This window comes from Melospiza georgiana, chromosome 4 (assembly GCF_028018845.1).
Source record: "Melospiza georgiana isolate bMelGeo1 chromosome 4, bMelGeo1.pri, whole genome shotgun sequence".
NCBI lineage: Eukaryota > Metazoa > Chordata > Aves > Passeriformes > Passerellidae > Melospiza > Melospiza georgiana.
The window spans coordinates 33,224,476-33,240,188 of record NC_080433.1 but is presented as its reverse complement, the minus strand read 5'-3'; the positions used below and the strand labels follow the sequence as shown (position 1 = coordinate 33,240,188).

At 42.4% G+C, this 15,713-nt stretch overlaps 1 protein-coding gene across 4 annotated transcripts in view; it reads left to right on the top strand.

Annotated features, from left to right (window-relative positions):
* The first annotated feature begins 1,963 nt into the window (after positions 1–1,963).
* LUC7L2 (LUC7 like 2, pre-mRNA splicing factor) overlaps positions 1,964–15,713 on the top strand; it is a 29,820-nt gene continuing 16,070 nt past the window's right edge. For 3 of the 4 annotated variants that reach the window (XM_058022498.1, XM_058022497.1, XM_058022499.1), the window contains exons 1-2: positions 1,964–2,102; positions 12,758–12,852. In XM_058022498.1, the coding sequence (XP_057878481.1) occupies positions 2,042–2,102; positions 12,758–12,852 (156 nt within the window). In that variant the 5' untranslated portion in view covers positions 1,964–2,041. Of the gene's footprint in view, positions 2,103–11,024; positions 11,044–12,757; positions 12,853–15,713 lie in introns of those variants that run through there. The other variant, XM_058022501.1, reaches the window with a different exon arrangement.

Here is a 15,713-nt window from a genome sequence, read left to right as displayed (position 1 = left end):
CTGTGCTTCCCTCTCCCTCTGAATCTCAGAAAACCTGAAGGGAACTGACTGGAGGCAGTCACAGGAGGTGCACAAACGGGACTCACCTCACAAATCTGGAACAGTGAGTTTCTTTTTATAAAAGGCCCTGAGTTGTTGCTGTTCACAAGAGAGTGTTGTATTGTGTGCAAGATATGTAAGAAACCTATAACAAGAAGGACTTTAAATGGCTAAAAATGTGAGGTTTATCTGGGGGGAAGCTTGAAGCAACTCTAAGAAAATTAGAGTGTGTTTGTTGGGGTTTTTTTATTGCCAGGGAAAACAAAGTGTTTTGTCAGAAAAGTATTGCAAAGAGAATCAGTTCATCTGAGTCTGCTTCTTCCTTCCCCTGTATTTAAAACTTGGGAATGGTTTAATCCCCACAGTATAGTGGATAGGCACAACAGATCCTAAAACAGGGAAAATTTGGGCTTTTTAGGTAAGGCAAGGAGATGTGAACTACAAGTTTTAGGGTTCTGTTGACCAGAATTCCAGTTTGCAAGTCTCACAAGTTAAATGGTGTTTTTTTTTTTTTTCCCAAAAGCCTTGATATGATGGGTGGAAAAGTATCAACCTGTTTTCAGCTCAGAAGTTGTGGGATGTCACCACACACTGAGAATGGGTGTTACACACTGCTTGTTCAGCATTATTTAATGAAAACCGCTGCGTTCTGTAGTATATTGCTTGAGAAGGGAAATTAAAAAATAAAATAAAGAAAAAAGCGATCATTTGGCCAGACACAGATGCTCTTTAAAGAGTAGAAGGAGCTAAAGTGTGTATGGTGTTGGTGTAAATAATCAGTAAAAATTCTAAATTTCCCCTAAGCATACCAAGGTACCTAAACAGACACTTCTAACAAGCATTGGTGTCTCTTCCATTTACTTCCCCTTCAATCCAACGTGATGACTAACAAAAGTAAATTTAGATTTTAAAGAAAAAGCAAAGCCAGGACATATCCTAATTAGCTGAAGAGTACTGGGTAGAGAATCTTTCCCTGAATGTGTTACAGAAGAGCATCTTCTCTACGAGTCCTTCTGGAATACAGGTAATTGGGGTGAGGGGGGTTATTGTTAGGGGAGGTTGCATGTGGCCATTTTTCACTCGTATGGAGCTAACCTTGAACACGACAACGCTTGGGGACGATTACAGCTGATCTTCGTGACGAGTTTGGGCACTAGATGGCAACACGATGGTTGACAAAGGAAGAGTCACAAAATGCGTTAAAATGGGTAAAAATGGCGGTTTTTTTAATGGACCTTGGTGCCCTGTAAGTGGAATTATCAGCCAAATGTGCCGACAGCCTCAGTTTTAAGGGAGGTTCTCCAGTTAGCGGGGTATTAGAGTAACTTGTCTCACCACGACTGTACTCGCCCTTGGGGGAAGCAGGGGCCGTGGCAGTGGTGCTGCACGCCAGTCCGAGAGGGAATTGTCCCCAGACGGGAATTGTCCCCAAGCGGGCACCGTAGCCCCGCTGCCTCCGGAGCCGCCCGGGACCCCAGCCCCGCCCGGCGCCGCCGCTGACCCGGAGACCGTGACGTCACACCGGCCACGCGGGCCTTTCTGACCAATCAGCGCGCCCCAAGGGCCCAGACCGGCGGCCCAATCAGGAGCTTCGCCGCTCTGTGCGTCACTGGCCGAGCGGCGCAGGCCGTGGCCAATGGGCGGGCGCCGAGGCCCGTCCGTGCTGACGTCGCGGAGCGGACGAAGGAGCGCAAGGCGCGTGCGCGTGGGTTTCCGTTCCCGCCGGCGCGCGCGCGTGGCGGGCGCGGGAGGGAGCGGGAGTGAGGGAGCGTGTGGGGGCGCGAGGCGGCGGCACCGGCACCGGCACGAAGCGAGTTTCCCGCTCCGCTTCCCACCGGGAAAGCCGGGCGGGAGCAGCGCCCGCTCCCTCCCCCCGCGGCGGCGGGGGAGCGGCCCCGCCTGTGACGCGAGGGGCAGGGCCGAGCGCCCGCCGCGCCTCGGGCCTTGTAGGCCGCTGTCGGCGTGATTCGGCCGGGCCGCGCCGGCCCCCCCCGCGCTCAAGATGTCGGCGCAGGCCCAGATGCGCGCCATGCTGGACCAGCTCATGGGCACGTCCCGGGACGGTAAGTGCTTCCCCGGCCGCGGTGGGGCGGGGAGGAGGGGGCGGAGCTGCCGCCGCCGCCCCGGAGGTCACGGTGGTACCGGCCGGGCCGGGCGGTGTGCGCCGCGATTGGCAGGCCCCAGGCCCGTTGCCCGCACCCCCGCGGGGCGGGGCTGCCGGGGCCGTCGGCGGCGGGGTGGGGGGAGCCAGGCGCCGCCTCCCCCCGCGGAGCTGCCGGCGCCGGCCGCTGTCCGAGGGCCGCGCTGGCGGTGCTGCTGCTGTTGCAGATCCGCTCCTGGCGGTGTCCGCGGCGCGCAGCCTTTCCGCCCGGCCACCGTACAGGGGCACACACGCTTGAGACGCTGATCACCGAGGGGAGGACCAAAAAAATCCCCCCAGCCCAACAGCCCCTTCAGCGGAGCAGGGTGGGGTTTTGTGTCCTTACAGAGTTGTCTAAATTCTGGCTCGAACCATCACGTTAGCCTGCAGGCGGGTATGGCTGTTGCTTTCTGAAAGGCAATGTGAGATTGACCTAAGTGGACAAACTCTAAAAAAAAAAAGCGCCCTAAATAGCCAAGTAAAAGCTTAACGTCTGGAGGCAGTCATTCTCAGAGAGAGATGGGAGATGTACGGTCAGGTTTCAGATCGCTCTGCGATCACACAGTGGAGAGTATTGCTGCGTAAAGCTTTCTGCAGTTTTTGTCGGAGTGCACGGCGATCAGCTTGAAAGTCTGAACCGGCAGTCGCCCATAAATCCAGGTAGTTGTGGGGGCTGCTAGAGAAGAGCAGTTCCGCTTAGGCTGTGCAGTTCTTAACTTGCAAACAAGAGAATTCTGCCCCGGAGGGTAGGCAGCAATTAGAGGTAATTTAGATGTTCTGCATGTGGTACTTATACTCAGTCTGTACTCACTCTCGCAGACGTGTTATGTTTGTGGAATTAACTTGTTAAATTAATGGTTCCCTGTTCCCCCGTGATCTGAGTAGGATGTGGAAGTGGGACGTACCTTGTATGTCCTGATCATCTCTGGGTACTGGGCTCATGTGAAATGACAGCTTCCTTTAGTATAATCTAGAATTTCGAAAAATGTAACTGGTTTATGCATACTCCTTGTATCATGAATGCTTTCTGCAGAGTTCTAAATTACTGTCCTGCGAAAATTGTCTTCCAGAGTAAGGCTGTTTAGTGAGTTGTCATCATACAGGATCTAATTTGGGGTGGTTTTGTCTTGCTTCAGAAGATTTTCCAATACTTCCTGTTGTGGCTGCATACGTCTGAGTGCTTGGCAAAGCAATATCGTGCTTATGGAACTCAAGTCTTCCCAGTGTTGGCACCTAGATCGCTGTCTCAGTGCTACCCTAACATTACACAGAAGCTTTAAGGGGGGTGGAGGAGCCGTTTCAGTTTCTGAAAGTGTTTTCTGTTGGATGGTGGGAGAGGAGTGTCATTTACTGAGACAGCTGCCCAGAAATGTTAAGTGACTAAAATCTAAACTAAGAATAGCCATTTCAGGCTGTATTTTCTCTGGCTTTGTAAGAAGGCAGTTATTGTATTGATAATTGTATTCCCCCCCCTCCTGCTCACCCTGTAATTCCTAAACCACATGTGCTGAACTGTTCACGAACTAACTGGCTAGAAAAGAAGCATTTAAACAAAATGGGCAGGATGGGGAAGGATAGGGAGACAAGATGATTTGTGAAGCTGGTTTCCATGATTGGATTGAGGATCTCTGTGTAACACCATTCCAGTTTACAAAAAAAAATAGTCCAGTGGAGCTGGAGCATCAGCATCATTTATACTGAATTGCACACAGGGATTGAAAATGAACCTGTTTTTTGCAGAGCTGGTATGTAAGAAATCCAAGGCCAGGCTCAAGGTCATTGAAATATTGCTAACCTTGAGAATAGTGGGGTTTGGGGTCGTTAGGTTTTTTTATATTCCTGTTACCTTTGACAAATAGTCTATTTCTGTTAACATGCAAATTGCAGCTTTTCATTAGAATGTGTCAATTTTTTAATTTCTTGGTAGGTCAGAACTTTAATTTCATAATTTGTCCCCATTGCCTTTGATTTTGGTCTCCCTGGCAACCCGTTAGAGTTTAAAATGCAATAGAGTTTCTGAAAAAATAATCTTTCTTGGGCAATGTTTTTGTTTTATATTATTCAATATTACAAACACATTTTTTAGTTTTATACTTTACAAAGTCTGGCAGGTCTTTTTGTCTTGTTCGAGGTTTTTTTGAGAAGCCCAGAATATGAAGGCTTAAAAATCTTACCTGTTTTAGAAAAGGTAGATCAAACATTTGATCTCGTCAGTGGGAACAGAAAAAACTCAGAGGTAAATTTAAAACCAGCAGCCATGCCTGAATATGTGTAGGGGTTTTTTCCCTTTTAGGTTTTAGTATCATTTGTAGAAAATATGAACATGCTCTGAAAATGCTTTTGAAAATTCCACAATCAGATGCTCAAGCATGGTTTTAGGAGGTGAGCTGTAGGCTGTGATCTGTGGGACAGTGTGCACACTCATTATGCCTGGTGTCCCTAGGGCCACAAAGGAAAAGCCTGAAAGGTGCAGTGATTAAGTGTTGTTATAGATTTGCTGTGAAGCTCTGAGAACACCTAGAAAGCACAGCTCCTATTGATCGCAGCGATTCCGAAACAGCCACAAGGCTGTAAGAATGTTAATGAAAAATCATCTGTGCTAGACAGGAGACTTCTCTGTCAGACCGGGCTGCCCAGAAGCGGGTGTGCTGCCCCTGCCTGTGCCCTTTCCCAGGGGTGTGCTGCCCCTGCCTGTGCCCTTTCCCAGGGCTGTGCTGCCCCTGCCCCTGCCTGTGCCCTTTCCCAGGGGTGTGCTGCCCCTGCCCCTGCCCTTTCCCAGGGGTTTGCTGCCCCTGCCCCTGCCCTTTCCCAGGGGTGTGCTGCCCCTGCCCGTGCCCTTTCCCAGGGGTGTGCTGCTCCTGCCTGTGCCCTTTCCCAGGGGTGTGCTGCTCCTGCTCCTGCCCGTGCCCTTTCCCAGGGGTGTGCTGCTCCTGCCCCTGCTCCTGCCCTTTCCCAGGGGTGTGCTGCCCCTGCCCCTGGCCGTGCCCTTTCCCAGGGGTGTGCTGCTCCTGCTCCTGCCCGTGCCCTTTCCCAGGGCTGTGCTGCCCCTGCCCCTGGCCGTGCCCTTTCCCAGAGAGCCCTGTGGGCAGGGACAGCTGAGAGCTTCCCCCCTTCCCTGGCAGCCCGCTGCCTCCCTTGGCTGTTTGGGCAGCAGGCTGGACGCGCTTGCAGCCACAGGGCACGGCTGGAGGTACCTGCCAGGATGTGGGCTCGGCAGCCCCTTGGCAGCTGCTCCCTGCTCCGTGCCTGCCTTCGCTCGTGTGACAGAACCTGACAGAGAGTGGGACTGAGGGGACTTGGCTGCTGCTTCTCAGGACTTGCCTGTGAGTTGCTGTTCTTAGAATGCAGCTGGGTTAACTGAAAAGCAGTTGGATTGGTGATGTCAATGCAAAGAAATGTCTGAATGGCAGGAGTGGTTCTTTTACACACCTGAGAAAAACACATATTAATTATTATTTAAAAACACGTGAGTTTTTTAAAATACATTGCATATTACCTAGGTTAATCTTCTCTTGTACACTTCTCTGACAAGTGGAAAGCTGAATTGGATGTGGACTGTGCCAAAATTAAAAAAAAAAAATTAGAAGTATGTTTGATTTCGATGCTAGTAAAAAGCTGGGCTTTTTTTAATATAGTCATGGCTGCAGACTGAAAAAAAATCTCTGAAATGGCATTCCAAGTACTGATAACCTGCCATACTTAGAGAGGCTTTAAATATAAATTACTGAATATATAATCTGGGTTTTCCAAATATTAAGAGATAAGTAGTGCTGAAAACCAGGTGCTAATTTTACGTGCTTATATATTAATATTTTTGTTTGGTTTTTTTTTTACTGTTACCACTTGAACTAAAAGAGTTTTTATTCTGTATATCAATAGTTAAAAAGTTAGTTCAAGCTGATTTTTTTTGTTGTTGACTGCAGCTGCAGAAACTTGTCATTTAGGAGTACATAGCACATAGAAAGGTATTACTTTTAATTTTTAAAATACTGGTTTTGAACTAAAAGTTGAGTAAGCTTTTTTTAATAGTACGCTTAGGTAAACCCTGCTTTTGCCGTCCCAGTTCTCCAGAAAACAGGAGTGAGCCTTACAGATAGGATCGTAACTGTAAATTGAGTCATTTGCAAATTGAGTGAAATGTTAACAATTGATATTAGTATCCCCAGGATTGGGTCTTCTTCCATAATATAGTTTAAATGGGCAAAGATTGAAAAAACTTTGCTGTAAAAGGCCTTATGGGGAGGATCCCGTTTGGTCTTGGATCAGTTTATCTTGCCCAAGTGTTTCATTTTCACCAGGTCAGTCATGTGCTCTGCCTTGCTGCAGGAGTGAGTGCTGGAGTCAGCCTGAGGAACTGGCTGGAAGCAGAGGGTGGAGCAGGATTGTTACTTGTGACAGTAGTGACAGACACAGCAGATCCCAATGGCCTTGGAGCTGCCAAGACTTGACTGTTGCAAAGAAATGTGATGGTGGTTTGCATTTTTAAAATAACTGCCACCTCTTCAGAATTAGACCACAGTCTAGAAATATGAAAATCTAGCAAAGTTAATTAGATTCCTGTCTTGGTTTGGAAAGACAGGTGCTTGCTAAGGAAGGCAGGAGCCTCCCCTGAAATGGGAAATGTAAAACAGCCCCCATATGCTCTGAATTGCTATACATTTTAAATTAAGGGGCTCTCAGGCAAAAAAAAAAAAAAAAAAAAAAAAGGGCACAGGAAATAACATTTCTTAACTAGGGAAGAAAATAAAAGGATAAAATAAACTGTGCTGCAAACTAAAACAACGCTGACAGTCAGAACACAACCTGATAGCCTGTGGTCAGGGTGTTAGTAGCAGTCCCATTGGAATTGTGGCTGCAGCCCTCCTGAAGTGTCAGGTGTGGTTCTGTTGGAGCAGGGATCCTGTAGAAAGGTGCAGTCTCCCTCTGAAGATCCAGTGGAAGAAGATGCAGCTGCTGTTCCTCTGGGAAATGCAGTGGAGAAGCCGTGCTGGTGTTCCAGAATCTCCAGATTATATCTGGGTAGCAATGCTTGGCTCCTCCCTCTGGGCTCACATCTCACAATGGGATGCTGTAGTTCTTATCAGTCATGCAGTGACATTCAGTGGCCTGTTATCAGCAGATGTCCCCCGAGGGAGGAGTGGTTGTGGAAGAGATGAGGAAAACTGCCCACTGAACAGAGGACAGCTGCCATACAGATGGCAAATAGAATACATCTTGCCTTGCAATCTGGGACAGTTCTCTTTAAAAACAGTGAATTTGTGCATGCTTCTGAGCCTGTGGTCATGAAAAGGTTCTCCTAAGCATCTTAACAAATACTGTGCCATGTGACTAGCAGAGAAATCTCCCAGCCTTTAGACAGAAGCTGTATGTATAAAGTGCCAGCCAGCACCTCCTTTGGCTTCACCTGCCAGCTTTTTGAGCTGAGCCGTGTTTGAAGTCTTCAACTCAGTTCTTCAGCTGTTACTAGCAAACACACTTTTCTTGCTGTAGATCATCTTCTTCTTCCTTTGAAGCTTGTAATACCCTTTTTGCATCTGTTCACATCCTAACTGGTTTTTCTGGGTTATGCTTCAGTTATCCTTAGTAGTGGTTAGTAATGTGTGACTTTTCTGTCCTCATTGTTTGGAAGGAACTGAAGTGACACTCCTGTGCTTGTTTTATTCATCCTGTGTTTGGTGGCACACTTTATATGGTAACAGAGGTGTAATCTAGAACTTGTAACCTATTTTTAAATTTCTTTGTTTTAGTATGGGATTATTGAAGAAATTTTGTGTACTTAACGATGGGTGGAGAGTTTATGTTGGTATTTGCAGGGTTAGGTAAATTTTGGTTTCCATTTTGCTTCATGCTTGGAGGTAGAAGGTGGTATGTGTGTTTAAACTTAGATAGATCATTGTTGAGGATTTTGTAGCCATTTTGGGTAGCTCCAGGCTGAGAGCCAGACTAGGGAGCCAAGAGTCTCTTCCAAGAGCTCTGCTTTCAAATACAGAGCAGCAGCAAAAGTAGAGAAAAATATCTCATATACAGGAATTTCTGCAAAACCTCTCCAAAATGTTGAACTGAAATCAGCTCAGGAATCTGAAAGTAGTCAGAACACATAAACTTCATGAAGAGGTGCTTTATTTGTGTCCAGGACAATTTGTCAATCAGGAGTGATCAGGTTTGAAGAGCAATGACTGTGTTTAGTGAATTGTCTGTATTTTCTGGCTTATGTTATAAAGTTCTGATAGTTCAAACCTTAAAAATTATGGGAACAGTGAAGAATAAAAGTGTTAGGATCAGGACATGAGCAGTGTTTAGTGAGGAGAGGATCAGAAGTAGCTGCCTGCCCATTCACTGTGCAGCAGGAGCAGGATCTCCTGTGCCTGCATAAGCCTCAGTTACATCCTGGTGTTGGATACTGGTTAGACAGGGCTTGCTTTGCGGGTGGAATTTGATACACAGTTTTTAAACACATACTCCACCCTGTTAGTAGCTCTTGAATAAAGCTTTCAGAGTCCTTTGCCAACATGTTGGGACTCATGCTTGAAAAATTTGAGTGGAAAGTTAACCATTTTTTGTTGCTATATCTTAGTTCAGGAAGTCAACCACATGGAAATGAAAATTCACTTTGTTTCCTTTGCATGGATTGCACCACTGGTTTACAATTAGAGGTTAGAGTTGGATTCTAAAGGGTTAATCTCACCAGTGCTTTGGGATTGTTGACAGTGGTGTATTAGGGTACATCAGAACAGTAAGAGATGCTGGATGAAAGAAGTCATTGTCATGAGTGTGTCACTATGCTAAGCATTGTTGATGCATTAGTGCTCGTTGTGCTGCTTTGTGATTAGAATATACTGAACAGGCATGACATTGTGGTGGCCTGCTAATAGATTAGACTTGGGAGTTCAAAGTGAATTGTGTAGTACAAGTGCACATTGTAAGCTTAACCTCTGGATGTTCTTTAATCAGCAGTGTGCACTGGTCTTAAATATTGATGTCAATTTTGTAGTCAGTATGTTTTATATCAAATAGAAAACTTCCTTTAGAAAGTTTACATTACTGCCATAATCTCTTGAATACTTGTGTATCTTGTGTGCAATTTCCTTATGCTTGTAAAGGATATGGAATGTGCAAGTATAGAAGTTTCCTTGGTGTTTTGCTTTTTTTCTTTTCAGTTCTGTTTCAAAGTTCTCTGTGTACTGGGAAAGTAGTCTCTTAGAGAAATGTGGTTTGGGACAGGTACTTTCAGTAAAATTAAAGCTGATGCTTCTTGGGGAAAATTTAATTTATCTTTTCTCCACATAAATTTTATCAACCATACAATTTTTCTTTTAGTGGAAAAAATCTAATTGGAAACACAGGGATGGCTTACAGTAATAGATGTTGACTCCTGTAATGCCCTGGTAAATTACTTTCATTTCTGTAATGAGCATAATCTTAAAGATCAAGTAGTTGAATATTGTGCTATTCTTCAGAGGCAGGGTTAAATAAACTGCTATTCTGAGCTAATTTAATTATTTACCTATTGAAATAGAATTTGTAATAAGGTCTGAAATATCAGTGATGGTGTCCTCTTTATAGATGTTCAAGAGTACTTCTGAAACTTAGGTGACTGCAGCCACTTGGTGCCTGGGTGTATTACTTTCTTATTACAGAATAAATAAAATATTTTTTAAAAAATATTTTTTATACTCATTATTTAGATTTAGTATTTACTTGTTTGTTCGACCGTACAGAGAAGGCATCAACTTCCCTGCAGTTTGACAAGCAGAAGTAGCATCTTGGTTACCTGCTGTACTGCAGAAGTCCTTGTCCTAATAACACATCTATTTGTGTTGTTTTAGTTCTTGGAAGGCATCTGCATGCATCTCATTTGCTGTTGTAGGCAGAATATCAGGTGCATAGTGGATCCACAGATTTTATTCTTCCCTCCCCCCCTCAGCAGCCTATGTAGATCCCAGGCCATCACACGCTCAGGGTGATTCATGTGTAGGTCAGCAGCAGAATAAATCTTCTGTCTTTGCCAAGACTTGTGCACTATTTAGGAATATTGAAGCTCAGAAAATTAATGAAGGAATAAAAGCATTTTCTTCTGAGGCTATCAGACTTGCAAATGAGCTGCCAGAGGGACGCAACAGTCAGTCACTGTTAGAATGTGATACACAACACCTTTTTTTTCAATAAACTTTTCCTTCTGAAGCAGCATATATTAAAAAGAAATGCAAATGTATAAAATTGCTTTTTGTAGAAAAGAAAATGTAAATACCCCAATCATAATTGTAAGGGAACCTTTCTAAAAGTTTTTCAGTGCTTAAATAAAGGCACAGTGCAGAAAGAATAAAAGTTTAAAATACAAATGTGTAAAGTGTTCTTTAGGTTGTTGTTGATCAGTTTCTGCCACTTTTTTTTTTTTCCCCCTATGCTCTCTTCCTCTGGTTGGTAATTGTGATTATCATTCTAGTCACTTTGATGAAAAAGGACTGTATTTCAGCTGCAGTATCAGTGCCTAGTTGTGGTAGAGGTGTGAAAAAAGGTAATTGGAGGTAATGTCTGTGAAAATACTATTTGCCAACATTACTTAAGGAACATGAGTCTTTCAGCAGTTTTCTGGTCTTGGTAACTCCTTGACTCCTATGGCTATTAGGCCATCAGCTTTGGGGTTTTTTTTAAATACTTTATTTTGTTGATGTGTCTTTATATAGAAGAATCTTTACAGTCAACATGTATTTCTAGATGCTGTGTTAAAATTGCTGGCAGAGTCTATTTTTCTATACAAACTGAACAATCTGGCCCCTTGTTTTATTTATAAAGGTTCAATGTATCTTTGCCTGCCTACATCAATCTGCAAGGGAGTGTCAGAAAGGCCCCGCATTCGCCGAGCCGTGAGTTATCAATAACTTTTCAGATGTGTTAATGAATGTGGAACAAACGCAGTTATGTGTTTAAAAAAAATAAAGATCCACCTCCTAAAAAGAAAAAAAAATAAGAAGAGCAAAAAACTCTTTACTGCAGTAGTAGGCATGATTATAAAGGGATTACTCTGAATTTTTAGTACTGTAAGTAGAACCAAGCAGTAAGGTTGCCCTCTAGAAAACCTATTGTTGAACTGCTTTGAAGCTCTTTGGTGTGTGGGTTACAGGTTTTACCTGTTGTATCCTGCAGGCAAATTAAGCTTGTGTTGTTTATGAAAGCTTTTGTTTACTTAATAATCTGAAACATGGCCCATCTGAAAATGCTATATATTAGCATCCTACACATAGAATGAATATTTTAAAATCTGATTACATAATAATAAGAAAGGTTTGACTAAAATAATACAGGTTTTTTATTCCTCTCTCTTGTAGTTAACCTCAGTAGTGAATATGGCTTCTTGAACTGTTTAAGAGATTTAAATCTAGAAGTTTAGACTTTCAAATCATGAAGCCGTTAAAGAAAACTTGAATAACTGCAAAATATATCTAAAATATACTCTCTAAGTATACTCTCTAATATACTCTCTAAAATATTTGATGAAATGGAAGAGGCTGCTATCTGAGCTCACTGTATGTCACTTTTTCTCACAGCAGCTCTTTCTGCTTCAGTAATTCACCAGTAGGTTTTCAATTAAGAGAGATCATCTCAAATTATGTTTAAAATAAAAGGCTGCATCCTTAGAGAGATTGAGGTGTTTTATCATGCCTGTGTGTTAACAAGAAGAGAGCCATTGCAGTGATCTCTCTTCTGAATTTCAAACAGTGACAATTATTTTACTCAAAGGGAGACATGTTCAGCCCTCATCCCCAGAATACCAGCTGGTTACTTTGTTCTGAAGACTTCAGGTCTTGCTCCGGGAAGGGATTATTTAACCTTGCAATTGAACTTCAGTGTCTGGGCACGTTGATGCTTCTGCTGATGCAGGAGCTGCAACCTGCCACAATGAAGATGTAATTAAGATGTTCCAGCCCAACAAACAGCACATAGAAGAAAAAAGAAAAAAGGTTTATCATATGGAGATATGCAAACACCTCTAAAATATTTTGCATATAGGCTATGCCCGTATGTTTGATTTTTTTTTTTTCAGGTTTGTAAGCATTTAAAATCATTCTTCTGCCAACTCTTTATGCTACTCCCATCAGATTTTAAAGGGTGCATTGCATCCAAGAGCAAAATCATAAAACGAGTATCAGGTGGGATTTGGTGAAGACTCTATGTGTTTCATTTTGTGTTTATGAGGCTGCTTTGATATGCTAATTCTTGCATAGAAATACATCACTATTTCATGCAAAGTCTGAACAGAGAATTATATAGCTCATTTAACAAATGCTATTGTATCATAGTGTTTTTAAGCTAATACTGACTTTCTGGTTTCAAGCACTTTTCCTGCTGCATTTTTGAAGGGGAAGTGTGAGAGGATTTTTAAATAGCATTATAAAGCATTAAAACACACATTTGTGGTTTTGGTGTTGTTTGCCAAAGAAGCATAGAGTGTTTTGAGTTCTAGTTTCCATAGACCTTCAGTATGTGACAGGGCACTGTTAACGCTTTGCATGTAACCTGCAGGACACGTGTGCCTGCCGCAGCTTTCTGACCTGGAACGTGCTGCTTTCTCTATTGCAGGCGACACCACCCGTCAGCGGATCAAATTCAGTGATGACCGAGTGTGCAAGAGCCACCTTCTCAACTGCTGCCCTCATGATGTGCTCTCTGGAACTGTATGTAGCTGAATTTTGTGTTTTATCTAAATAAGTGCAGAAATTCAATTATATTTGTTCTTTGTAGTATTTCCTTACATTTCATGGGTTTCAGTGACGATCTAGCACTCTCTGGTAGTTCAGAGGAACTTTCAGAAACAATTAATGTATGGGTTTTGAAGTTAATTTTTAGAATTCTTCTGTTCTATATGCTAATTATTACCCAAATGTCATCGTTTACATGAAAAGCCACATAAGATTACGGCGTGAGTTGTGCTGTAGCAGAGTGGCCTCACAGTGGTACAGTTGCAAGTAATAGAAAGAAATAAAATATATTGTATGTATAAATTGTGAAGTTACTTTCTTAAAAATGTATGTTATAGGGGGAGAGTGTTCCACAGATGTATTTGTATAGAGAAGTAAAGAGATTTTTCTCTCTTCAGAAATATTTTAATGAAAATAATTGAAAGTTCAAATCATTAAATTTCTAAAAGTTTAGATATGTTTGATATGATAATGACACTTACTGTACAATATACAGTTACTGTGCCGTTGTCATAAATTCTAAAGCAATTTTTAAATCTCAATTTAGGGCATATTAATAACTTGTTTGACTTGGACATTTGTGCACTCTGTAGTAGAAGTTCCACTGCGTGAGGATAGGGAACAAGGGGCTCTGACACAGGCCAGTAGCTTTGCTTTGTCGGTGTGCTTGTGCTTCACCTTGTGATCCATATTTAAGGTAGCTTATTATTTTGTGAAAGGCAGTGAGTAATATTTCATTGATTATTTGATCTAATATTTGATGATTAGAATAATTCGTATGATGATATGGAGTCCCACATGCCTACTGTTCTTAATGCTGTTAGGGTAGCTTTTTTCACTCGTGTTGGTACATTTTGTTATCCTTTGGCATCAGGGAAAATAAGTACTGAAAAATCTGTCTGAGGGATTATTTGAAGTAGTATTGTGTATCAATGTATATATAGTTTTATTTTGAACTGTTTTGGGCATCACTGTCCAAACAAAATGGAGGGGAAGGGGAGAACAATGTGTTTCTTTTCACCATCAGCCCATCTGTTAGGTTGGATGGTGCTTTGGTTTTGTGGTGAGCAAAATAACTCCTGCTTGGGACATACTGGTATGCTATCAAAGCATACAAAGGCATTGGTCATAATCCACAGGAAGAAACTTGTCAGAGATTTGTTTGACAGCTTTTCATTGTGATCCAGTTTCTATAAACAAACATCTCTGTAACAGCTGTAAGTGAAGAAGTGTTCATTTTCAGAACTATAGAAGTCATAGGTATCATGCAGTAGCACCTCTTAACTGCAGGTTAACTAACTGCAGGTTAGTCATGTCAGCTGGGGCAGCTGACACAGTTTCAGTCCTCAATGGAAGATTTTTTTCAGCCTCATACCAGATTTTGCTGCAGCAGCTCTTGGAATACTAAGTGAAACTGCTTCTTTAGAGAATATCAAGTCTTTTCCTTCCTTTTGCAATTAGTCATCACACCAGAAAATGTGTTCCACAATGTAAATCTGGATGCAGAAAAGCAGTGACTAGTTTAATCCTTTTAGTGGGTGTAGTAGAAAGGGGACTCAAAAGAGACAGGCTTTACCTGGGCTGTGTGATGTTCTGTTGTTTACCTGATCATAGATCTACAGGAATGGACCTTCTCTCTTAACAGCAGTTTTTAAAAGGGCAGGAAGCGTGGAGTCTTACTGAACAGTTTGTCACTGATGTAGAAAATGACTGTGAAGTTTTCTCCAGAGTTTTGTTAAGGAAGATCTTGATGCATCTTTGCATTCAAGACCTATAGTAGCAAAACTTGAGTGACTTCTTTTTTTTTGATTCAAGTCTCTGAATGCTCCTGAAAGAGTAAGTTCTCTGGGGACATTTTATGAGGTTAAGTCTCTATATTGAGTAGATTATCAGTAAAATACTGGATATGAATTGCCTTTTTTTTGTGTGTCACAAGATGATCTACAATTCCTAGATACTGTTTATTCCTGTTCATCGCAGCAAAATGCAGACTTCTATACATCTCTAGGCCACCCACTCTTTCAAACCACTCAAGGAGGACATTCACAGATAACACAAGACAAACAAAGTGACTCATATGAGTAGGCCCTGTTATTTTGGTGTGTTCTTTCCCTTAATGGCCAAATTCCCAAAACTCTGCAAAGGCTTTGATTTCCCTTGACAGTAAAAACCCGTGTTCCTCAGGTTGCAGTATGTTTTGGTAAAGGTGTAGTGTGTTTATACATTTTTTTAGGGATTATTTTATAGATATGTTTTTGTGCTACTAAGTTGCTAGGTTTTAGACTGGGAAATTTCAAGTCAAGCAGTCAGAAGTATCTCTGCTTGGTGAAGGTGTTTTTGCGTTAATGATCACTTGGACACCAGTTCTATATAAAAGTCAGTGGTTTAAGAGCTTGCTCATTCATTTTGAGCTGAAAATTTTACAATAAGAAATTAGTAAGACTTTGTAAACACCCTGGCTGATGAGACAGTGAATAATTTTCCTACTTGTAGCTAGCAATTTTTTTTTTTTTGTGGATTTTTTTGTTTGGTTTTATGGTTGGTTGGTTGGTTTTTGTTGTTAGGATTTTTATTTGTTTGTTTGTTTTTTGCCTTACAGGATTAACATTGTTGCTTTTACCCTTAATGATTGCAGCCTTTTTTTTGTTTTGGTTTGGGGTGGGTTTTTGGTGTTTGGGTTTTTTCTTTACCAAAAAGTTTATTAATCCATATTCTGATATTGAGGACTTAAGCTGCATGTGTAGGAGTCAGCTGACTCCCCCATAATGGTACAAACCTGTTAAGCAGTGTTCTCTGGATGTAAAGAATAAGATGTCTGTGTTTCTCTATCTTTGTAT